Below are 26,502 nucleotides of genomic sequence, written 5' to 3'. Positions count from 1 at the left end.
TACAGAGAAACCCTGTCTTGGGGGAAAGAACCACCCCACAGAAAGAAAGGAAGGAAAGAAAGAAGCGACAGGATAGTATAGACTGCCATTACTAAACTAGACCAGCGTGAGCAACAAGGTACTCACTCTATTGCAGTAAACCAGGAGATCCAGGAAGGAAGGAAATAATACCTTGTTACTTTGTATCTTTCAGGAAGCACGTAAAATATACAGCCACAGGCTAAAGATATGGTTCAGTGATACAGTGCCTAGCCTGCAGAAGACTCGGAATCTAACTCACTCTGAACCTAAGTTCCAGTTCTGGAAAAATTAAAAGTTTTTCTATACTTCAAATGACAAGCACAAGTTACTTCTAAATACAATATATACATAAACTATGTATAGAAACATAGACGACAAGAAACATAGACAAGACAGAAATTATAAAATTCACAGAAGATATATTAATTGAAAAAACATCAGAAGATCCGGGTTCAATTCTCACCACTCATATGGCATCTCACTGCCATCTGTAACTCAAATTCCAGGGAGTTTACAGCCAGCTAGGTCTACATGGCAAGCTACAGGCCAGCCAGGGCTAGACCTTGTCTCAAAAACAACAAAAAAGAAAAAAGAAAAGTTCTTCAGAGAACTAGAAAAAAATGAAGTAAAATATATCTAAATGAATCACCAAGCCAAACTCTGCCCCTGTTTATATGTAACATGATATTACATACAGTGATCCTGAGCCTTGAGGCTAGACATGGCGCAGAGGTTGAGAGCACTTGCTACGCTTCCAGGGGACATAAATTTAGTTCTCAGCATCTACATCAAGCAGTTTACAACGGCCTATAATTCCAGCTGTAGTGAGTGACATTCAATTTTGGCCATTGTGGGGATCTACAGATATGACATAGTCATAAGTGCACACAAATACAAAACCTGAGCCAGGAACAATGGTGCATACTGGGTAAATGCCAACAATACTGATGAGTCTTTGAGGACTGAGAATTTTGTAGCCATCCTGAGATGATGTCTCATAAGACAGATAGAGCTGGCCTACTATGCACCAAAACCCCAAGTTTCCCCGCCAACCCTGGACCACAAACTACTATTCCAAAGACTCTGCCAAAAGACTGTGAAAACTACCATATTTGATAGAGCAGCATGCAGAGGATGAGAAAGGCATGAGTTCAAGGTTAGCCTAGACTACACCGTAAGCTTCCAACTCAAAAACAAGAAAGAAAAACCCAAAGGAGAAACAGGATGAGAAGGGTGAAGAGACCGCTACAACAGTAAGTACAATGTAGGTCTGAATAAGGACATTTTGGATGACAGTCTAACAATAGAGAGCAAAGAAAGCAGGTCAACCAGTTTATAACATATGACAAGAAGCTAGTCATGGTGGTTGACACCTACAATCTTAGTCTACGGGAGGCAAAAGGAGGAAGACTGTAGCCAGTTTTAGAACTGGTTAGGCTGCAAAATGACTAAGAAATAAAACCAAAACCCACACCACCAACCACCACCAACACCACCAACACCACCAACACCACCACCCTGCCCCCCTAAAAAAAACCCAAACTGAAAACATCTAACAAAAAAACAGTGGATACAGAGAAAAGATAACCTAACCAACAGGAGTATTTGTTAACAATATCTCTAACAAAGGAACTATAAAAAGAACTAAGTGTCAGCACATGGTTTCACAGGGAAAGGCAGAATTAGGGGAGAAACCTGTAAGGTCAGGGCAGATGAAGAGGACTGAGGGGGTGGGGGTAGACAGTCACATGGAACACAGGAGGATGACTGTGCTTACGGCAGTGGTAGGAGTTATATGTCTGATGCTTTTGTGTTACACTATCACTACAGCATGCCCCTCCCCTCCTCTGCTCCCCAGCTATGGATGATGAGATAAGCCCTCCACCAATCCTCAAGCAGCAAGAGCAGACCACAGCACTGGAGGCAGTGGTAGCAGAGATAGGCAGGGAGGAAGATGGTGGAACAACTGTCTGACTGTGTTAGACTGGCGGGAGAGACACAAAACTAAGATATGGTAGAAGAAGCAAACCAAAACAATAACAATAAAATCCCCACAACATCTCAGTCTGTACTGCTATTAAGGAGTCAGCCAAAGCATTTGATCAAGCTCAGAGGAGTTGAGGAACATACCAGAAAAACTTTCATTGGAAAAAAAAAAAGTAACCAATCACCATGGCTTGATGGAAAGATTATGGCCCAATGTAATTTTTTTGTTTTTGTTTTTTTGTTTTGTTTTTGTTTTTCGAGACAGGGTTTCTCTGTATAGCCCTGGCTGTCCTGGAACTCACTCTGTAGACCAGGCTGGCCAGACATCCGCCTGCCTCTGCCTCCCAAGTGCTGGGATTAAAGGCGTGTGCCACCACCGCCCGGCCCAATGTAATTTAAAAATATTTTTTCATTAAAAATGGTTGCTGTGGGCTGGAGAGATGGCTCAGTGGTTAAGAGCACTGAATGCTCTTCCAGAGGTCCTGAGTTCAATTTCCAGCAACCAGGGATCTAATGCCCTCTCCTGGTATGTCTGAAGACAGCTACAGAACTCATATACATAATAAACAAAGAAACAAATAAATAAAACTTAAAAAAAAAAAAAGAAAAAAAATGGTTGCTGTGCTGTTTTATCTCAAAGAATAGCTTCTCATACGTGCTCCACAGCACTGTCAGCAGGACAGGACAGTACAAGATGCAGGCCTAAATCTACTCTGTTCTTTCTTCTCCTGTTCTAGCACTCTCAGAAACATCCCATCCATGATACAGGCAGAAAGCAAAAAGTGTAAATAACACACTTTTTTCTTCATCCCAATCTCCATTAAAACCAGTGCTTCTAGTTTTAAATAAATCTTTTCAGCTTTGCTATATGATCTCTCTGCACTGACATAATGTCCAGAATCCTCTCCATCTGGGAAAGATTGTGCATGATTCTTTCATCTCTGTCATGGCACTGGAGCCAATGCTCTGGTGGAGGGGTAGGGCTTGGCCTAGGGTTGAAATCAGCTTTCAAAGGTCCTGTGCTAACATTTTTGGCTTTAGGCCTTCTGAATCAGAGAAATTTTGTTTATAGAACATCTGAAGAGATCTTGGGTTCATGGTTAGGTCATGGTAATGGGCACAAGCCTCAAAAGCTACCTCCGAACGAAACTGCTTCTTCACTCTGGAAGAAACAACCAGCAAAGAGGCGAGAAGGCCATCTCTAAATATTTTGCAGGAGAACCTGAAGACCATTATTTTTCTTTTGAACCTCTACTGAATACTCAAGAAAAAGAAAAGGAAAATACTATTTGAATCCTTCAATGTTCCAGGCCATGTGTTATTGCACAGGTTGCTCCTCTCTGTCTAGATCATGGATCTAAAGACAAGGCATCACAACTTAGTGAGATAGCAGGGTCCATGTCATATGTAATTTCTGTAGCAGAAGGTCTGTGCCTGGCAGCTGTATTAAACATATTCCAACCACAAGATGAGAAACAACATTTTGTTTGGCAGTCACTGAGAGATGGACAGGAGGGATCCCTCCGTAACAATCCCAGGAACAAGTTAATACAGCTAAGTGTGGCTAGCCATAGTTTTATCTGCCTAAACTTAGTGAATGTGTTAACAGGTAAGACAGAGATGGGTCAGAGTGGATTAACCCTGTTCTAGAATCAATGAGATCTAAGAGAACGAATTCCCACAGAGGTTGTTTCTCAGATACTCGGGACTTGAAATTGAGTTTGCCAATTTAGATTTTATTTAACCTATTTAAGAAAACGCAGAGTAATTAATTCAGAATTGTTCTACCCTTGTCAAAAACCCTCTCTACAATATTATCTTCTCTTGAGGTTCACCCATAGCCAAGGACTAGGGTATTTCTTGCAATGAGATTTGTAAATAATTCTAGAGATAAGGTTGAAATTAAGTGAGAAACAGAATGGAAGTGGATGGAAGGTCCAGCCTCCTGAAGTACAGGTCCCGATAAAGCATATACAGCTCTAGTGCTTACAGAACACCACAGAGGACAATGAAGAGATGGGAGCTAGCTAGTGTCTGTCATCACAGCCAAGGCTTGAAGTTCATGTTAACCCCGAATTTAATGATACTGGGCTTAGGGCAATAGAAAAAGAGATAATGTCTCTGATTGTTCTGTCTGGATAGCTGGTTTGAGATCGATCTACCTACCTACACACCCACCCCACCTGTCTGTCCACCCACCCACCCACCCACCCACCCATCCATCAATCCATCCATCTATCCATTTTAACTTTTTGTGTGTTTTGTCTTCTTTGAGGCCTCAAGGTCACTGTCTATGTGAGGGTTGACCACAAATCCCAGACGGCTGCCCCAACACTGGAGTGAGGTTTAAACCTGATGCGTAACAGCTAAGACCAGCCCGGCGTGCAGTTATATAGTTCATAGCTATAGTCCTGGCACTGGAGTTGAGGGGAGGACTTCATGAAGCTTAAGATTATCCTGAATTACTTGATGAAGCCAAAGTCAGCCCGGGCTATAGAGAGACCTAGTTTTGAAATATACGCACGCACGCACCCACAAAACAATCAAAACTCAAAACCAAACAGCACATCTTTTTTTTGGTTTTGTTTTGTTTGTTTTTCGAGACAGGGTTTCTCTGTATAGCCTTGGCTGTCCTGGAACTCACTCTGTAGACCAGGCTGGCCTCGAACTCAGACATCCACCTGTCTCTGCCTCCCAAGTGCTGGAATTAAAGGCGTGCGCCACCACCGCCTGGCGAAACAGCACATCTTTAATCCTAGCACTTGGGCAGCAGAAGCAGCAGGATTTAAGGAGTTTTAACATACCCTGGTCTAGAGATTTTAAGGCCAGCCAAGGTTACACAGTGAGATCCTATCTCAACATGCCACCAACCCACAAATGTAAACAAAAGAAAGACCAACCAACATACATGAATTTAAATGATCAAGTGTTTTTCTCTAGTTTAGTTATTTAAATGTGTGTCTGAGTCAAAGTACCTAGGATAGCCTCGAACTTCTCTGACAATCACCTCTGCTCTGTCCTGAGCTCTGGGATTGTAAGAAGATATGAACACCCACTGGTTCTGAATACCTCAAGCTTTTCTGTGGCAAAAACATAGTTTAGTTTTATCTGTGTCCTAGTATTTAATGGTATGTATTTATAGTTCAGTCAGTAACACTACTTGCTGTGTTAAGTCTAATGGCCTGAGTTTGATCCCCAGAATACACAGATTCTACAAAATTGTCCTCAGACCTACATACTCAATACCACAGCATGTATGAGAGTTCTCTCACATACATAATATACACAATAGTATAGAAAATAAAAATTTGAAAACAGCACCTCTACAAAAGTAGGGGATTTACAAGCATTTACAGAGACTTGGAGAACTGGGATGAAGTTAATCAACAAAATATCAAGGTATAACCAGGAGAGAATAAATGCTCTGCTACACAGCAGGGTAATCACAAGTTATTTTTAATCTGAAATTTTTAAAAGATCCAAATGAGGGGAATTCAACAAAGAAATGCTGAATAATTAAAAGGATAGGTATGTTCATTACCTTAAACTGATCACACCAAGATAACATGTGGAACTAGCACATTGCAGCCCATAGGAATGTATAATAAATATGTTAATTAATAATTTTTAAAATAGAGGCACGGAGCTGGAGTGACGACCAGCAGTTAAACACAGCTGCTGCCCTTCCACAGGAACCCGTACTGAGCAGCTCCTAATTGTCTATATTACCAGTTCAGAGACTGACATTTGCTGCTGGTCTCTAAGAACATCTACATAGACATATAATCACAAACAAATACACATGAATCATTTAAAAAGATTAAAATTTACAATTAGAAACATTTACATTTTTCAAAAAAAAAAAAAAAGAACCTGTAAGTTGAAGCTAAGTATGGTGGCACACGCCTACAATCCTGGCATTTAGAAACTAGACACAGGAGGATCTGGAGGTTCAAGGTCACCCTGAACCTCACAGTGGAATTAAAGCTACATGCGACTGTTTAAAATCACAACAAGCCGGGCAGTGGTGGTGCACGCCTTTAATCCCAGCACTTGGGAGGCAGAGACAGGCGGATGTCTGAGTTCGAGGACAGCCTGGTCTACAGAGTGAGTTCCAGGACAGCCAGGGCTATACAGAGAAACCCTGTCTCAGAAAACAAAAAAAAAAAAAAAAAAATCACAACAAAATAAAAATTTAACCTATGAACTGGGAGACTATTTTGAAAAGCCTATCTTCACGGCTCAAGTGGCTTGAACAGAAGGTGGTAAATAGAAAAGATGGCCAGCTTTAATACTAAATGCAAATTAAACCAGGAGACTCTGCCATAAACTATCAGCACAATAAAACAGAAGATACTAACTTGGGAGACAGAGGCAGGAGGATTTCTGAGTTCGAGAGTTCGAGGCTAGCCTGGTCTACAGAGTAAGTTCCTGGACAGCCAGGGCTACACAGAGAAACCCTATCTCGAAAAACCAAACCAAACCAAAAAAAAAAAAAGAAGAAGAAGATGATGATGATGATACTGATAACTGATGAATAATCAAACCCTAAGACACCACAGAAGAGAATACAAAATGGTCCAATTCTTGGCAGTTTCTAGTGAGTCAAAGCTATACCATAATTTACACATCTACTCAGGTACATATTCATCCAAAAGTAAAGACAATAAGCTTGGGGTTGGAGAGATGGCTCAGAGAGATTAAGATCGCTAATTGTTCTACCCAAAGGTCCTGAGTTCAATTCCCAGAAACCACATTATGGCTCATAATCATCTATCCATATAATGAGATCTGGTTTCCTCTTTTAATGTACACAGGCATACATGAAGGCAGAATATTGCATATATAATAAATAAATCTTTAAGAATAAAAAAGCCCAAACCATAAACACCCAAATGTCAATCAATACATGAATAGATAAAGAAAAGTAGTAAATACCTACAATTAAAAACTATTCAACAATGGAAAAGTCTTTTCTGAGATTAGGATAATGAGCCATGATATAAGCAACAATATAGGTAGTTAATAATTATGCTGAATTATGATTTCTCAGGCATATATGTACAAATACAAATATCACAACACAACATATCAAACTGTATACTTCCACCTTTGTGATACAGGGTCTTACTCTGTGATTCTGATTGGCCTAGAATTAGCTATATAGACCAGGATGGCCTCAAACTCAGATATCCACCCACCTCTGCCTCATGAGTGTTCTACCTCTCCTAGCACAGACACCATCATCATCATCACAGTTTGGTAGAGGCCAGAGGAAAACCTGCAGGAGTCAGTTCTTTCCTTCCATCACCTGGGTCCTGAGCACCATGTCTTGAGGCTCTGAGACAGGTACCTACATTTTTGGGCTTGAGCCATCTTGCCAATTTCCATCACACCTCACCCCCCTTTTTAAAAAAATTATCTCATAGGATTGGAGAGTTGGCTCAGCAGTTAAGAACACCAGTAGCCTTCCCCGAGGGCCGAATCCACACAACGCTCACAACTCAAATCTTTAAGTCCCTATTCTAGTGTATCTGATATTTTCTTTTTGGCCTACCCATCCACCAGGCATAAACATCAAAATAAAATAAATTTAAGAGTAACAAAAGAAAATCATACTCACAGACACAAAACACATTAAAAAGGATCTTGCTAGGTGTGGTGGCCTATGCCTTCGATCTCAGCACTTAGGAGGCAGAGGCAGGCAGCTCTCGAGTTTGAGGCAAGCCTGGTCTACTCCAGGGTTATAAAGAGAAACCCTGTGTCAAAAACAAAACAAAAACAAAACAAACAAACAAACAAACAAACAAAAAACCTAAAAAGGATCCCAAGATGCAAGCCCATACAGGTTGTAAACTCATAACCTTCTGATTATAGCATGTGCTACCATACTGTATGCTATGTATATTCTACCTATTTTAAGAATAACTGGATAAGAATGGTAGTTCATCCATATAGGCTCAGTGCTCAGGCGTCCAGGGTAGGAAGAGTGCCTGGAGTTACAAGCAAGCTGGGGCTGTGGTATGAGTAGCAGGATGGGGCATGGAGAAGGATGAGAAGAAGGGAGGAAGATGCTCCCCTGATACCATTACCATACTTGAGGCACAGAGAAATGACTACATACTATTTATGTGCAACTTTCCTCCCTCTCATTTAAATTTAAAAAAATTTTATTTTCAAAATAAAAGAGGAAGAGCTTGACCTTGATGTCAGTTTATTCAGAGATCATTTTCAATTGATAAAGATATCACAAGGCAAATATGAATTATTGGTGCAAATTTCAAAGTCTTTTCTAAGATTAGGGTGATGCCATTCTCTAAGGTTTTACTTTTAACATTATTGATTCTGAGTATGTGTGTGTGAGCATGCAATGGCATACTGTGGAGGTCAGTTCTCTCTTTCCAATATGTTGGTCCCAGGAACCAAATAGACAATGAGAATTTGGGTCAAGTGACTTTACCACCCCCTACCCCACAACCATCTTGCCAGCCCCTACACTAGGTCTTTATTTACACGCAAATGATTTCCCTGGGACTCTCAAATATCTGCTTCAGGTACTACCTCAATTCACTGAATTAAATCAAAAAGAAGATATGTTTACACTTCAGCCCAGTGTAGTATGCAGCTCTTTACCGTTAGTCAAACACCTTCACATTGCAAAATAACACCACCCTCACTGACCTGCCACACCAGTCTCTGCTGATCACACATCTTGGTGGTATCTCCATCACTAGCTCCTCCTCACACTGCAGCTGCTGGAGCAGTGAGAACCCGGAAGTGCAGTGGAAGACCTACACTGTCATGCCTGATTGCTTTGCTGCTTTCTATGCTGCTCTTAGTAGATCATTTCCATTGTTTGTCCCAACCATAAGTCTCTCAAATGATCTTTCTCTCGACGATTTTTCAGAAGTTTGAGAATGATTTCATCACATTCATCTCCCTCATCCAACTCTTCCACACTCAACCCCTTTCCCTAGCCAGTTGTAGTTTGTTTTAAACAGCCATCATGTATAGCTAGTGCTGGCCCATAACTTGATTTGTGGATCAGGTTGACCTCAAAACTCTCAATTGTGTGGCTACCTCCCAATTGTTGGGTTTATAAACGGTACCAACAAGCCCAATCTGCCACATTAATCTATCTATCTTATCATTTCTTTCCTTTCTCTCTCTCTCTCTCTCTCTCTCTCTCTCTCTCTCTCTCTCTCTCTTTCTTTCTTTCGACAGGGTTTCTCTGTGTAGCCCTGGCTGTCCTAGAACTTACTCTTGTAGACCAGGCTGGCCTCGAACTCAGAAATCTACTTGCCTCTGCCTCCCAAGTGCTAAGATTAAAGGTGTGCGCCACCACTGCCCTGACAAACTTTTAATCTTTATTCTTATTTTATTTTATTAAGGATTTATTTATTTTATGTATGTGAGTACACTGTAGCTGTCTTCAGACACACCAGAAGAGGGCATCAGATGTCATTACAGATGGTTGTGAGCCACCATGTGGTTACTGGGAATTGCGCTCAGGATCTCTGGAAAAGCAGTCAGTGTTCTTAATCTCTGAGCCATCTCTCTACACCCCAATTTCTTTCCTTCTTAAAACCACAATATTTTCATCACTGATCACACTGTAATTTAAATACCCAATAATACATATCCAATATGTTTCTTTGAACTACCTCATACTAGTTTATTCGTCATGTCACATGTTCTGAGGGCTGGGATCTTCTAGTACACACATCTACACATGCAGCAAGCTCACTGCTGTCAGAAGTGGCCTCTTCAATACATCTTTTTCCTAAAATCCTTATAATTCCAATTGAGATTTTATCTACTTTACCTGTGCGACACTCATTGCAGATAAATTTTCCTCGAGGCATCTCGGTTAGGCCAAGGCACTCCAGATGGAAAGCCCCACAGCACTGAGCCTCACATAACAACAGCTCACCCAGTTTCTCACAGTTCTGTTAAGGAAAAGAAACAAATATACCTGTAGATAGAATTTAGAAAATTCCCAAATGAAGAGTCCTCATGAAATCAAAAGTTAAATATCTTTCCAAAACCTGTGAAATCCCATTGTTTATTCAACTAATATTTATAATTATCTCCTGAGTGCAAGGCACAAGATCATCTCTGGTTTTTACAGAGAGACAGAGAAAGAGACAGACAGACAGACAGACAGACAGACACACAGAGAAAGAGAGGATACAAACAAACGGCTGAAAAACAAAATATCTTACTTTCCTTGTGCTGTGATAAAACACCCCAACAAAAGAAGTTTAAGCAATAAAGGGTTTATTATGGCTCACAGTTTTAATATATACTCTACTACGGTGGGGAGGTCAAGGTAGCAGGAGCTAGATGCAGCTGGTCACATATCATCCATAATCAGGAGTCAGACAGCAAGTCAATCTAGAATCTCAGCGAATGAAATGCCACCATCCATGGTGAGCAAATTCCCCCCACTTTCATTAACGTAATCAAGATAATATCCCTTATCATCAAGACCAAAAATAAATAATCCCTCAGAGGTGTGCATGGAGATGATTCCAGGTCCCGTCCAGTTGATAAGTAACACTAATGATAACACAGTAAAGAGATAAGTTAATGGTAAGCCAGCTACCTGGGCTTTGCTGATGAACAATGGATGATCTCTTAGATCAGGCTCTGGACGTTCAAGTTAGGTGTGTAAAAAGACAAAGGGAGGTAGCAAGTACAAAGTCCACAAGTAGGAAAATGAGACCAAAGAAAGCCATTGTTACTTTACTAAAGTGAAAACAGGTCCTATCTGGCAGGAAATGACATTTTAAAAAGGCACAAGGGGCCATAATTTCGGACTTTATTCTAATTGCAAAGATGTACCATTGGGGAGTTTTGTTAAAGGCTGACCTTAGGTGTTCATTTTTAAAAAGATTCCTACCTACAACTGGTTAGTGTTAGTAGAAAATAAACCAGAAAGCTGTGTAGGAGGTAATATCAGCTGGTTCTGGATCCTAACAATTCCAAAATATGAAAAGATGTATCTAAAATTACTTCACCAAAAAAAAAAAAAAAAAAAAAAACCAAAAAACCAAACCAAACAAACAAATAACACCCTCGCACCCCATCTCTTCCCCCATCCCTCTCACTGGGAACCAAACATAAAGCTTTCGGACCAAGGCAAGGGAGAGATCCCATTAAAGCCATTACAGACTGAGACAATGGCATAGGGCATGGCTTCACTAAAGAGAGGAAGACCCTTATGAAATGAATCTCTAATATGAAAACCTTGGAAATTCCCAATGTTTTTTGCTTGTTACTCCATTTGTATCCACACAATGATCAGCAACAAAATACTAAAACAAAAATAAGCCTTATACTATCAACTAAGACACCCTCATAATAAAATCTGTGAACATCCAAGCCTTCCATACAAAATGACATAGAGAACGCATAGTATATGTATGCACAATTCTCTTGTATATTTTAAAGCACTTTTAAATTATAACATATATGAGTGTACATGCCAGTAAATAGTTGTTATACTCTGTTTTTCAAGAAACAACAACAAAGGAGTCTGTTTGAGGCCAAGTACACAATTCAGTTAGGAAAGTGCTTGCACTCAGTACAATCCCCAAACCCACACAACAAGCTGGGCACGGAAGTGCATGCCTGTAAACCCGGCACTCACCAAACAAACTGACAGATTCCTGCCTCACTCTTGTTGGCCAATCAGCCTAACTAAATATAAGTGGTAGATTCCAGGGAAAGACCCTGCATCAAAAATCAAAATGGACAAGGCTAGACATTGCATAGCTGTGTAGAGCTTCATCCCAGCCACCCAGGAGGCAGAGGCAAGATCTCTATGAGTTAAATTCTCTATAAATTAAATTCCAGGCCAGGCAGGGATACATAGTCAGATTTTATCTTAAAAAAAAAAAAAAAAAAAAAAAGGAAGTGGTCAGCTCCAGAGGAATGACACCCTACTTTGGACTTTTGGCTTGCATCATGCATAGACACATATATACATACATATATGTACATACATACACACACACAAACACACAGTCACAAAACACACTTACACATAGAATATGTGTACCCCACCAAATAAATCCATACATGTTTAGTACAGACCCGGTCATCAACTGCTGTATAGTACACATCACAAAACTCTAACAAAATTGTCCAAAAATATTTTCCATCTATACAATTAGATGAGTCCATCAAAACCAAGATCTACTATCTATAAGAAATCAAAGAAGCAGCCAGGCACAGTGGCACACACAGGTGGACTTCTGGGTTCGAAGCCACTCTGGTCTACAAAGTTCTAGGGCAGCCAGGGATATACAAGGAGAAACCCAGTCCTGGGGATGGGGGTTGGGAGCTCAAAGAAACAAAAGGTTTTAGCTAAGCCTAAATAAACAAGTAGGAAAATGTTGGGGAGAAAGGTAGCCAAATTAAGGACATTAATGTAGTAGAAATTATTCTCAAATATTGGACTGCTCTATTATCTATTACTCCCAAATAAAAGCTAAAAGGGTCAATGGCAGTTTTTATACAGTAAGCAAATTCACACTCAGTTTAAAATAGGAAATGTCAATTACTGTACAAACTGAATATTTTTCAAATTAACTACATGGTTTATTTTAATCCCTTAATTGGGACAAGCACAGGATTTAACCTTTGAACTGTATACTTGAGAAAGAAGTGCTACAAACGAATTGTATCAAGACATCACATCATCCTGCAAGCCTGGACTATAGGGTTACCTTAGTACCCACTTCTCCTGCCCCTCTTGCAGCTTAAAATGACCATCAACTTTATTCTGTGCATACCTCCCAAGAACTGGAATTACAGATGTGGGCCACTATACCCACCTTGAAATATTTTTTAAGGCAAGGTCTCACTGTATAGCCCTTAATGGCTTAGAATTTACTATGCAGACAACTATGCTGACTTCAAACTCAAAGACTCACCTGGCTCTGTGTTTTGAGTGCTTGTACTAAATGTGGGCACCACACTGTTTGGCAAATATTGAAAATGTATTTTCACTCTGACTTATCTTATCAATAACTAATTGAATGCATAACCACTTTTCAAGATTAAAACAGCATTTGAGAGCTAGTCCAAATATAGAAAACATTCTTTTTCAAAGACAGGGTTTCACTATGCAGCACAGGCTGTCCTGGAACTCATGACAGAGACCAGGCTAGCCTCGAACACAGACATTCGCCAGTGCCTGCCTCCATAGTGCTGGGATTAAAGGCATCCAACACCCTGCCTAGTTCAGGTAAACATCCTTATTATAGAGAAAATGAATTTGTAAAGACAATGGGATAAAATTATATCTGTCACAGCAACATAATATGGACCTGGGTTTACTTTTTAGTTAAAAACAACAAGGTCGAGGTATGGTGACTACCAATGGAGGCAGGTCAGAGTCTGAGGCCAGGCCGGTGAACACAGCAAACTCCAGGCCACCCACGGTTGCACAGTGAGATCCTCTCTTAAAAAAATCAAAACAAGGGGGCGGGAGAGATGGCTCAACAGTTAACAGCACTGACATCTCTTCAGAGGTCTCCAGTTTAATTCCCAGTAACCACATGGTGGCTCACAACCATCTGTGATGGGATCTGATGCCCTCTTCTGGTGTGTCTGAAGAAAGCAACACTGTACCCTTATACATAAAACAAAACAACTCTCTGCCCTCACCAAAAAAAAAAATCAAAAAAGCCCAACAAATAAGTAAGTAAGTAAGTAAATAAATAAATAAAGGCAGGCAGCAGAGGAAGTGGATCAGTCAGTAATGTGCCTGCGTTATAAGCATGGGACACGAGTTCAAATTCTCAGATCCCACATAAAAAGCTGAGCATCCAGTGTGCTTACAATCCCAGCAGTGCTGAGATGTGAAGAAGGAAGGACAAGCAGCTCCCCTGGATGGTCACGGTCAATGCTGCTCAGCCAATAGATCAAAGTTATGGGCCAAATGACAGGCCCTGTTACAAACAAAAAGTGTCCGTCTCCTGTCCAAGTCGCACACTTGCACCTGCACATCCACCTATCAGGTTTTCAGAATGTTAGACTTTAAGAATTTAAATAGATAAATCAAGAAACCAGTATCTCACACAAAGCCATAATGAAATGGCATAACAGGACTCAAATACCTAGGTTTGAATCTAGGAACCACCAAGACTACAAGCAACCTACTAATCAATCTCTCATTTAATTGAGTTTATTCATATGCAAAATGGGGGCAATTTAAAAACTCTGCCATAGGGCTGGAGAGAGGGCTCATTGGTTAAGAGCACTGAATACTCTTCCATAGGTCCTGAGTTCAATTCCCAGCAACCACATGATGGCTCACAAACATCTATAATAGGATCTGATACTCTCTTCTGGTGTGTCTGAAGACAGCTACAATGTACTCATATAAATAAAATAAATAAAAACAAAAACTCTGCCATAAAAATAAATAATGTAATGCTTATAAATTAAAAGTCTAGACAGTGAATACTGTATAAATATTCAGCTAAAAAAGGAAAAAATTGAAACTGTAACAACACAAGAAACATTCCTAATTAAAGAAAAAAGTCACCGGGCAGTGGTGACGCACTTGTGAGGCAGAGGCAGGTGGGTTTCTGAGTTTGAAGCCAGCCTGGTCTACAGAGTGAGTTTGAGTTCCAGGACAGCCAGGGCTACACAGAGAAACCCTGTCTTGAAAAAAAACAAAAAAACCAACCAAACAAACAAAACAAACAAAAAACCAAAAAAAAGAAAAAGTAAAAAGTTCACTGAGTATGGGGGTATGCATCTAAAATCCCAGTACTTGGGAAGTAGAGGCAGAAGGACACAGAGTTCAGGGCCAGTCTAGGCTATGTGAGACTCTCTCAGAAACTAAAAACCAACCAACCAAACAAACAAAAAGGAGGAAGAGGAAAAGATTTATACTATGACAGATGGATGACAAGAAAATGATTTTTCACTGATATCATTCTGCTTCAGGGGGCATATACTCATGGGCCACAATACTCAATTGTTTCCTTCTCTTTGCTTTTCAAAAGAGATAAGAGTTATGGCCTTTAGGGGCTCCTCAGGAATCATCCATAAGTATTTTCTATAACCAAGATATGGTCTTTAAGAGAAATAAAGGGGATTTCTCAAAAAAAGTACACATGCAACAAAAAATAAAACAAACATCTCTTGCCTGACAAACATTCTCCTTGAGTGCCGCTCCTCCGCCTCGTTCACCCTGCAGTTTTTTGGATGCAGACATCCCAGGATCATGTTCTACACCCTCTTCAAGAATCTCTTTGGGGCTGGCAGCAGTCCTGTGAATCATCAGTTCTCCCTTGCAGAGAAAAAATAATGTCCCGCATCTGTATTATTGATGTCTCCTCCATCTGACCCCCTCCTCCCTCTGGGCTGCTATTTGTCTAGCCATTAAGCACTTACAGATGTTCAGCCAATCACGCGGGCGGACTGCATGCAATGTTAGTTCTAACCCTGCTGTGATTGGGCGGGTAGTGGGCGCCTCATGCCCTGCCACTAACTGCTCTGAGGCTGTTCCACTGGAACTTTTTTTGAGCTGTTCCATTTAAAGGTTTCACTAAGGGAGAGAAAACATTCTTAAGTTTATTTGATTACTTATTTGTCCTTCTACGATTCGTGTTTCCTAGGCAATGCCCCCCTTGGGCATTCTAGTCAAATTAGAAAGAAAACACTCTGCATCAACATCTGTGATGCTCACTCCCTGGTTCTAATTCTACTGTCACCTTGAATTCAAAAGCTAGAGAGCAGCAGTGACTGCATCGATGCTCTGTAGATGTTCATTTTCAAAAGCTGCTGTTCATAAACATCCCAAATTAAGCTACTGACGGCCATGAAATAAGCATATGGAACTTTCTCTTAAATGCAGCAGTCTTAACTTTAACAGGGCACTATCTAGGTTCATTCAGATTATTTGTTTCTTTAGCCTATACTCTCTGGTTTTACAATAACTTTATTTATTAAGGCAACAGTTGCATATATTACATCTGTGATCAAGAGCACAGGATATTTCCTTTTTAAAGAGGCTATATGCACAGTTGCAATATGTATTTAGCTAGGGGTGGGCTCTCAGTAAGACAAGATTCCTTATACCTAATTAATCATCTCAATCGAACCCTATTCTTAGATCTACAGGAGAAGGGAGGGGACTTCTAGTGTAGGAAGTTGATTCTCTCTGGAAGGTCAAAGGTGAGAACTGAGTGGTACCTCTGAGCTGGGTGTCTCTTTCGAGTCCTCCTTCTTCACTTTTTTATAGTGCACTCTGGCTGTGACGTGCCTCTGTCGTTTTCGTTTCCTTGGTTTATCAAATATCTTGGTAGTGCCTATAATAGGAAAAGAAATGTTACCAAACAGCTAGCTATTCAAACATATGTCCAACAACATTTATCCTTAAATTAAGGATTAAAAAAAAAAAATCACATCAGTTAAAGGAAAACCCAACTTTAAAATCTATAACTGAAATGTCTACAATATTTAAGCAGATACAGGTTTTTTTTTTTTGTTTTTGTTTTTCTTTCATTTTCTTTTGAGACACACAGTCCTTCCTGGTTCTAGACCAGGGTGGCCTTGGACTTACAGAGATACACTTGTCTCTACTGGGATGTGTATACGACCACTCTTAAGCATTAGTAAGCTTTTACCTTATTAGAAAACCATTATTTAACACATAAAGCTAAAAGCTAGTTGTTTTTTTCTTTTTTTAAAGAATCACAATGATGGTTTAATTGTAGGTTAATCACTTAAAAAAAAAAAAAAGTCCCGGAAAGGAAGAAGTATCAATAAAACATAAATATAATAACTTTCAAAAAATTTTACTTGTATAACATGCTTATGCAGTGCCGAGGGAAGCCAGAAAAGGGTACTGAATTTCCCAGGAGCTAGAATTATAGATAGTACGTATAAATGGCCTTAAATGGGTTCTATGAACTAATCCCAGATCATTTTGTAAGAGCAGCAAGAACTCTTAACTAACGAACCACCTCTCCAGACTAGAAGGACTTTCTTGAACTCTATAAAATGTTGCTCCTGTATTTTGAATAATTTTTCATGTTAAAAATATTTCAATTAAAATTGCTTTTCAGTACAGTATCCTGTTTCAAAGATTTTTTGTAAGGCAAAAAAGTTAAATTCATTTAATTTTATGTAACTAGTAGGGGAAATTAGCAAGACTTCAAATAAACAGCAAAAGTATAGGTTATAAAAGAAAATAAGGGTCAGAGAGATGATTCACTGATAAGGATATTAGCCTTTTAAGTCAACATGGTGGAAGGACAGAATCAACTAGTAATCCTCTGAGCTGCAAACATACAAATGTTGCATTAGTGTATATAAAACTAATGCAATTTAAGCAGGGTATGGTGGCACAGTTCTAAAACTCAACCACTTGGGAAGTAGAAGGGGGAGGATCAGGAATTTAAGGTCAGTCACCCTTACCTACTTAGGAAGTTTGAGGCTAGCCTGGGTTATGTAATACTATTTTTGGGGGAGGGGAAAGGTTTAAGCATGGTGGTGCACACCTTTAATCCTAGCACTGTGGAGGCAGAGGCAGGTAAACTGAGTTGAAAGATAGCCTAATCTACACAGAGGAAACCTTGTCTCAAAAATTATATGACAAACTGACAGAACATCATGCACATATAAAAATGCAAGCAAAAAATTCATACATACAAAATAAAAATAAGACTTTCACTTGGAGTAACTGCATTGTATGACAAGACAAAAAGCCATTAGGTTCTAGACTATAGAAAACAATTTATATCACTACGTGTTAAGATCTACAATGGCGGGGGCCGGGGGGACGACAACTGGGAGATTGCTCCACTGAGTCAGGTAAGACTGCTCTTCCAGAGGTTCTGAGTAACCACATGGTGGCTCACAACCATCTGTAATGGGATCCGATGCCTTCCTCTGGTGTGTCTGAAGAAAGTGACAGTGTACTCGCATAAAATGAATAAATAAAACTTAAAAAAAAAAATCTAAGAAGTGAGCTGTGGAAATAGCTCAGTCATAAAATGCTCATGCACATGGACCTGAGTTCAATCCTCAGAACCCATGTAAAAGATGCTCAACATGCATTTGTGACCTGAGCAAATGAAGACAGGAGGCAGGACTAGGAAGTTTACCATATAACCCTGAGCACTTAAAGAGGCTAAAGAAGGAAGACAGTTATGTCTGTACCCGGCTCAGTTATATAGGAAATTCCAGACAGCCCTGACTCATGGGCATAGGAAGAGATCTTCCTATATTTTGAGGCTTAATTTGGGATTATCATTCAACAATATACAATATATAGAAAATCTCATCTAGCAAAATTAGAAAAAGAAATTCCAGTTTCTTAAATTCTTTGTTACAGAAACAGCAAGGGAAATATATTAATATTAAAAGGTATTTGATGATATTTACGAAATGGGCTAAGTCTCCAACTTATGAGATCACTATTCTAACATAAACTCAAAAAATACTTGCTGGGTCTTACAATACACAGCCCTTAATATTGCTGTGCAGCTACAAATCCTAAGGGCATCGAGTAAACTGGAGTTACTGCTTAAATTACTAGCACTCTTCTTTGTTTTGTTTTTATGTACACTGGTGTTTTGACTGCATGTTGTCTCTCTCAAAGTGTCAGATCCTCGGGACAGCAGCCATGTTCTTAACCCTGTGCCATCTCCCCAGGCCACTTACACGTGTTCTTTATGCCATTGCTGCATATCACTTTGAAGCAATGATAACTTGCTCAGTTATTTCTATCAGTGCAAACAAACAAAACAAAAAACCCCTTGTCCTTGTCCATGTCTGATGTATACTAAATGGTTTAATATTTAATAATGGTGATAGTAACACTAAATTTTTCTCCTGTAATTGGCTGTCTTAGGAAGCAAGGTCTTAAAACTTAGTGAGCCTTCCTCCACACTGAGGAAGTGTCCCTGCTCTAGGCTTTCTCAGAGACATCTCCCTGGCCCCAGACTGGACTTGAAGAGCTTCTGAAGGTTCATCAGACATTCTGGCAAATATCCTGAGCACTGGCTATGGCAATATTCAGGGCACATAGCTTGCTTCCAGACAGTCATGCCCAGCTTTGGCGCATTTACATTCAGCAGTATTTCCTCTATTTTCTTATTTAATTTTATTTTTTATGACAGGGTCTCATATATCCTTGGCTGGCCTAGTACTCACTATGTAGACCAGACTGGGTTTGAATTAATAGAGATCCAACAGCCTTTGACTTTCAAGTATTATGCTGAAAACTGTACACCACCACACATGCCCTTCTACTGTGTACACAAGCTCACTGAAGACAGACAGAGCTACAGATCTCTTGGAGCTAGAGTTAAAGGTGTTGGAAAGCTGGCCTATGTGGGTATGGGATCTGACAGCGCAGTGCATCCTCCTGACTGCTAACTTACTACCTCTCTAGTCCATCTCCACCATTGTAAGCAACATTCCCCTAATTGTAAAGTGCTTAGACCCAGAATTATAAACACTTTCAAATCCATCTGAACAAGTATACTATTATATAGCTATATAAATGCAATTGGAATTGTGTTCCAGCTTTTTTATCAGAAGTATTTTAAACTTGCTTGCTATATTATATCCTACTTTCTTAGCCACAACTGTCTGAACTATTTCAGGTTCTTTCATTTTCTTCTGCTATAATCCGTGCTGAAGTTACAATCTTTATCCTTGTGTCATTAGAACAATGTTTTTTTCCTGTTGCTCTAGAACAAGGTCTTACAACATGGCTCAGCCTGACATCAAACTAATGGTAGTCATTCTGCTGAATCTTCCAGAATGCTGAGGTCATAGGCACATGCCATTGCACCTTGTTTAGTGGTGCTGACAATGGAATATGCAGTACTGCATTCATGGTAGGTAAGCACTCTGCCAACTGAACTCTATCTGTAACTTTAAGTCCAGTATCTTAAAATGACCAGGATTTACACAGTACAGGTCTGTTCTTAAAGGAAGGTAACATGACAAGGTCTGTTTGTAATAGGATTTAAGAGTAGCCTCGGCCTGCCTACTCAGGAAGGTCCTCAGACAATAAATGCTCTCAGGAGTTAATGGAGTTCTTTGTTGACATCATTGGCTTAATGCTCTCTAGTGTTCCGACTGTCACTTCTGATTTATCAAGACAAAGAATGAATGTTACAATCATGGCCTATACTTGTACCTACAAGATAATTTTATGAGCATTTGAGATGGAAGTCTACTTTAGCATTTGATAGTATAATTTGTACAGATATCAGATATAAATAATTCTAATACAGTAGCAATGATGTATGCAGTATTAAAAAATGATCTGCATCTTATTTTTTTTTAAAGATTTATTTATTTTACATATATGAGTGCACTATTGCTCTCTTCAGACACACCAGAAGAGGACATCGGATCCCATTACAGATGGTTGTGAGCCACCATGTGGCTGCTGGGAATTGAACTCAGGACCTCTGGAAGAGCAGTCAGTGCTCTTATCCGCTGAGCCATCTCTCCAGCCTGATCTGCATCTTCAAAAACATTCCATCATCTGTTCATAATTAGTGTGTGTAGGGGCACACATGCTACAGCACATATACAGAGATGGGGGAGGGCACAAGGGATCAAACATAGATTATTAAGACATGTAGAAAGTGCCTTTAGCCATTAAAGACATCTTTCCTGCTCCTGATCTGCAATCTTAATTCAGTTAAAGCACTTTATACTTCAAAAGAATGAGCAATTAATACATTAATACTAAAATCACAACTTCCTTTTTTTTTTTTTTTTTTTGGTTTTTCGAGACAGGGTTTCTGTGTGTAGTCCTGGCTGTCCTGGAACTCACTCTGTAGACCAGGCTGGCCTCGAACTCAAAAATACGCCTGCCTCTGCCTCCCAAGTGCTGGGATTAAAGGCGTGCACCACGACCACCCGGCTATAAAAGAGTATTATATAAAAGAGCTGCCATTATCTCCAAGTCATTTCTTTTAAAAGCAAGCACACGGATGGACTGGTGATTCTAACTGCCCATGACTAAAATCAACCACCATATTTGCTAACATACATAACAATCAGATAGCCATGGTACCAGAAGTGTCTATCTAAGAACTTAGTCAGCAGGTCACATCAGATGCCATATGCTCAAATTCATGATAGTTCAATAATGACTCTAAAGTCAGGACATAGTTTGTGAAATTTCAAATTAAAGAATGAGCCCTTAAGAGTCACTACAGGGCTGGGCTAAGTGGTATATGCCTTTAATTCCAATATTTGGAGACAGGCAGGCAAGTCTCTGTGAAGATATGAGTCTCAAGACAGCGAGGACTATACAAAGAGACCCTGTCTCAAAAAACAAACAAGCACAAACAAGATGGGAACAGCTATATTTTGAAAACAAAAGGAACTACTATATGTGGTCGGTCAGGTTTATAAAAGTTCAAAGCTAGTCAGGGCTATAGCGTGAGACTTCACTTTTGAAAAGCAACTCAAGTACAGGGTTAAGAAATGAAGAATTCAAGCTGGAACAGAGCGGGAAACTTACTTTGTGCTGGCCAGCTTTCATAGTATGAGAAAGTCCCAGGTATAATATAACACCTGCTAAGCAAGGTGTGCCACTGGTGCACCAGTGGCATGACTATCGAACAGTACAGTAACCAACCCATTTTTGAATGAATTTGAGCCCTGTTCCACTGAAGGGAATTCAAGATTGGTACTATAAAGCTCATCAAAAGCCCTGACCTAGGAAGGGAGGGGCAAACATGTGGATTGTTGTTTGTGCTGATGACTCGTTGCCAAGCTACTTTCTAAATGTTTGTGTTTACACCCAGCAATAGGTGTTGCTTTCAGCTGTGAGCAGAGCTGTTTCTTGCAGTGGGTGAAGCAGACACTCACAACAGATCATGTGCAGAGAGTAAGTGCTGTTGAATACTTTGCCTAAATAGGACATCTACAGCAACACCACCAGAGATTGGGGAGCACTGGGGGAAAGAGGACAGAAGAAAATATAACAACCAAGGACAGGAAGAGTGCTGTTAACTCTGTCTTCAGATATGACATGGCTGTTATATGAATGAACTCAATAGTAACTGTGACTATACAAAGTGAAGCCTGTCAACAATCCATTATGGCTGGGGAGGGACGTGTGAGAACTCAAGGAAATCGTGACAGCTGATAACAGCTGCAGGGAAAAGAAGAACAGTTTCTTCAGTGGTAGAGACACTAGTAACTAGTCCATGTTACAATCATTAATGTCCCACCTATGCTCATGAACGAAATTAAAATTAGTATATCATGGAAATATAAAAATATAAAAACCAACAAAAAATGTATGAACATTGTTGAGGGATTTTAAGAAGTATTAAGATGGGAACAGAAAAACAATGAAAGAGGGAAATAATTGTGTTCATTTGATCAACACATGCTCTCTTATTCAAGCATATGGTAGCTGACCAATGGGCACAGATGGACCAAAAGAAACTAGAGACAATTTAGATAGGATAAAAAACAAACTAAGACAATTTGCCAACGAAAAGTCAGGTAGTTTGGGATTTCCCTCTCAAACTACATTGGACATTCTCTAACAAAGAAATCAAAATGGGACCAATGCTATAGAATTAATGGCAGAATCTAGAGACTTAGACTACTTTAAGAAATTAAGGAGGAACTGATTTCAGAACTGGCTCAAATAGTTCTTTACTAAAAAATGATTTTACTCCATTTAACTATTAACAGCGTAAGACTTAAAAACAGCTATAGATTCCTATGGGTTTTAGAAGTATATTGTGGTCAGAGATCAAAACTATAATTGTACTGGTTCATAACCTTATACATGAAATTACTTCCTAGTCAATAAAAATGCTTTAAATTTATGTCTGCTTTACATTTCTCAGCATCAAAAAGCACTCACCTCCACTGAACTCTTTCAAATGAGATGTAGCCCGTGAGTCAACAATGCCATTCTCCAAGCGACCGGCTTCAAAGCACTGTAAATGAAAAGCAATAGGATTTACTGAGGTACAGGAAACCACTTCTTTAACACCTTTTGTGCCCCAACTGGTGATAGCTACTGCTAAAGCAACAAATCCTAGGTTATCTGCCATATCAGCACAATTGAAGCACTTGGGAAGCTGAAGCAGGAAGACCACAGTTGGAGACTGGATAACAAGACCTTGCCTTAAAACACAAGAAACAGTGGGAGGGGGGGCGCACCCCTTTAATCCCAGCACTTGGGAGGCAGAGGCAGGAGGATTTCAGAGTTCAAGGCTAGCCTGGTCTACAGAGTGAGTTCTAGGACAGCCAGGGCTACACAGAGAAACCCTGTCTCGAAAAACCAAACCAAACCAAAAAAACAAAAACAAAAGAAAAACCATAAGAAACAAACAAACAAACAAACAAACAAACAAACAAAACCCAAGGACTATACTGGCTAGGCTGATACACCAGGAGTTCAAGGCCATCCTTAGCTACATAGGAATTTGAAATCACCCTTCCGACAAGAGACCCTATCTCAATTCTGTATTCATGTAATAAACATAGATACACTTGCACACAAATGAGAGATATCTGATCAACATCCACCGTTATACAGGGCTCCAATCCTCTCCATATGTTCTAATTTTTGTACTGTTTAAATGAATACTACATCAAACAGAACTAACAAAATTACTCAATAAAAAACCAGCATTGAACAGTAAACAACTCTAAATCACAGAACAGTATGACAACTTACTGTTACACATTAAAATTACTATTAAACCCCGAAAATGGAGTTGGGGGCTCTACTTGTCAGGAGAAAGGTGCAGTCAAGGAGGGTGAGGGGCACTGAAAGGAAAAGTGGAAGAGGGGAATGACTAAAAGCAACAGACAGTGGAACACAGGTACAAAAAAAATGCCATACTTATAGAAAAAACCCATTGCTTTGTACACTGAGCCTAAAAAATTTAGAGAAAGGAAAGAAAACTATGCCTGGCTATACTCCTCAAATAAATATTCTATTAATATAAAAATAAACACTCAAGCAGGGGCTGTCTTCTGAATGTCATGGCTGTTATACTCATAAACTCATAGGGCAGTTGTAGCTGAGTGGCAAGAGAATTTGCCTAGAAGGTATGAAGGCCTGGGTCCAATTCTCAATCCCCACATCCCCACACTAAAAACCCCAAGCATTATGGCACATGCCTAAAATTCCAACAATTAGCAGGTTAGGGAAGGAGGATTGATAGTTTGAGGTTATCTTGGGATATTAGCAAGAACCTGTCCTAAATAATTATTTTTCTTAAAGAAATTAAGACATAAGATTGTGCCGGGTGGTGGTGGCGCACAAACAAACAAACAAAAAAAGACGTAAGATTGCATTACAGAGAGAGAGAAAAAAGCATACAGACTGCATATAAAGATCATGTCTCGAAATAAAAATATAAAAATTTAAAATGAAGTATAAAGCACAAGTACATTTTTTGACAAGTCAAATCAAATAAGGTATGCAGTAAAAATTAGTCTACTAGAACAGTATTATAAGACTTATAAGACCTGTGCTTGCTCCAGCTAAGCAGGGACAGAAGAAGTCCAAATACTCTGCCTTTTTAAATATAATATGGTTTTCTTTTCAAGATTAAAAAAAATTGTATATAATTATTTTGTGTTATTGGGAAGAAATATGTGCATGCAACTATGGGGGACTGAGGAGGTCAGAGGTTTTAAATTAACAAGCTGGTTCTCTCCTTCCACCATTTTGTTCTGGGAATCAAATTCATGATATTGGGCTTAGCACTAAGTCCTTCACTCTCTAAGCCATCTATCTCTCCAACAAGACTTCTAAAACACCAACAACCAGTCATTTACAATAATAGAATTAATTTTCTTCTTCCCTATACCATTTAAGATACTAGGTTTTTTTTTTGTTTCTGAAAAGCAACTGCAAAATCATGATTTCATATATTTAAACTTAAGAGATTATAATACTCTATAAAGTCATTTCTGAGGTGTTACACAGAAATACTAGCAAAGTAGACCAGTAGCTTAAAAGAAATAACTTAAGTTTGGTCAGAGGTTTTCAACTCAGGGGGTAAAAAAGGTACAAGCCAGCTATGATTATTCATGCCAGTAACATCAATACCTGGGCGGCTGAGGAAAAAATCATATACAAACACACAGCCAGCCTAGTCTACAGATAGTAAGACTGGGGCAGAGCAAGAATCTCTCTTTAAACAAATAGTTAGCACCAACTTTATCATAATCATAAAAAGCTTCTTAATTTTTCTTACTTGTAAAGAAAGTCTCAGACTTGTGGTCCAGGCCTAAAATGAAAGCTACTGGTGAAGCTAAGGCAGGAGTTTCTTACATTCCAGGTCTGCCAGTGTGCCCAAGTAAATGTGAAGCCAGCCAAGGCAACTTAGTGAGACCCTGACTATAAAATAAAGAGGTCTGGCTGGTGCAACAGTGGCATTAATGTTATGCAAACAACCAAACACCTTTTAAATTGGACTGAAGAGCTGCTCCATGAGATGGACCCCATACCTGACACTGTCAACAGGACAGAGAACCCAAGGTTAGTTAAGTCATGAAATAGTCTTTTCCAGACACAAGAGGGTAGGGGCACAAATAAACTCAGTGTGTGACAGGATGCACCAGTTCAAACCAGACAAAAATCCCAACATAGAGGAGAGGTGGGACTTTCACCACTAGCCAAGGAGCTACTGCATTTGACTGGTAATGGGTAGGGAAAGTTAGTTTTATCAATGTAGGTGTATCAAACACACTCCAGGGTAAGCCCTATGCCCAGGAGGATTTGGTCAACAAAAACCAGATTCCAGGGTTTTTTTGTTTTCTTACTTCCAAAATTACTCATTTGTTTATGGGAGACAGGGAGAGAAAAACTGAAATTGAATGGGTAGGAGAGTAGAGGAGGATCTAGCAGAGGGGAATGAATATGATCAACATATATTATATAAAATCCTCAAAGAATAAATAAAAACACAATTGGGGGGCAGGGCGGAGTGGATGCTGAGCAACTGTCACCTTTAGAATCAATCCTCCACAGCCCACCCTGAGACAGGGTTCCTCTGGGTAGCCTGACTGTCCTGGAACTAGCTTTGTAGACCAGGTTGGTCTCTAACACACAGACTGACTCTGCCTCCTGAGTGCTGGGATTAAAAATGTGTACCATCACCCAGAGGCTTAATTTCTAATACGGACAAAAGGAAAAAATAAAACACCCAAAGCCAGTTCACATCAAATGACAAAACATTTTTTAAATATAGGACCTCAGAGAAATCAAATACACAAATTGACACTAAATAATTCCTATATATACTAGTCTATACTGCCTCTACTTCCTCCCTGTCGAGATATCCACACGGAAAACACTTGAAAACTTCCATTTGAATTCTTCAAAATACAAATATCATATGTAGGCTGGGCAGTGGTGGTGCACGCCTTTAATCCCAGCACTTGGGAGGCAGAAGCAGAGGCAGAGGCAGAGGCAGAGGCAGAGGCAGAGGCAGAGGCAGA

The 26,502-nt window shown here is 39.7% G+C and overlaps 1 protein-coding gene across 10 annotated transcripts in view; it reads right to left on the bottom strand.

Moving 5' to 3' along the window:
* The window catches only part of Nsd1 (nuclear receptor binding SET domain protein 1), a 117,885-nt gene that overhangs the window by 28,236 nt on the left and 63,147 nt on the right, over nt 1–26,502 (bottom strand). For all 10 annotated transcript variants that reach the window (XM_028772039.1, XM_028772036.1, XM_028772034.1 and 7 more), the window contains 4 exons: nt 22,901–22,976; nt 16,228–16,343; nt 15,179–15,322; nt 9,833–9,956 (listed from right to left, as the gene is read on the bottom strand). In XM_028772039.1, the coding sequence (XP_028627872.1) occupies nt 9,833–9,956; nt 15,179–15,322; nt 16,228–16,343; nt 22,901–22,976 (460 nt within the window). The remainder of the gene's footprint in view (nt 1–9,832; nt 9,957–15,178; nt 15,323–16,227; nt 16,344–22,900; nt 22,977–26,502) is intronic.

Source organism: Grammomys surdaster, unplaced genomic scaffold (assembly GCF_004785775.1).
Source record: "Grammomys surdaster isolate TR1022 unplaced genomic scaffold, NIH_TR_1.0 211, whole genome shotgun sequence".
NCBI classification, from domain to species: domain Eukaryota; kingdom Metazoa; phylum Chordata; class Mammalia; order Rodentia; family Muridae; genus Grammomys; species Grammomys surdaster.
The sequence above is the reverse complement of the archived record's forward strand: the minus strand, read 5'-3'. Positions and strand labels throughout refer to the sequence as shown.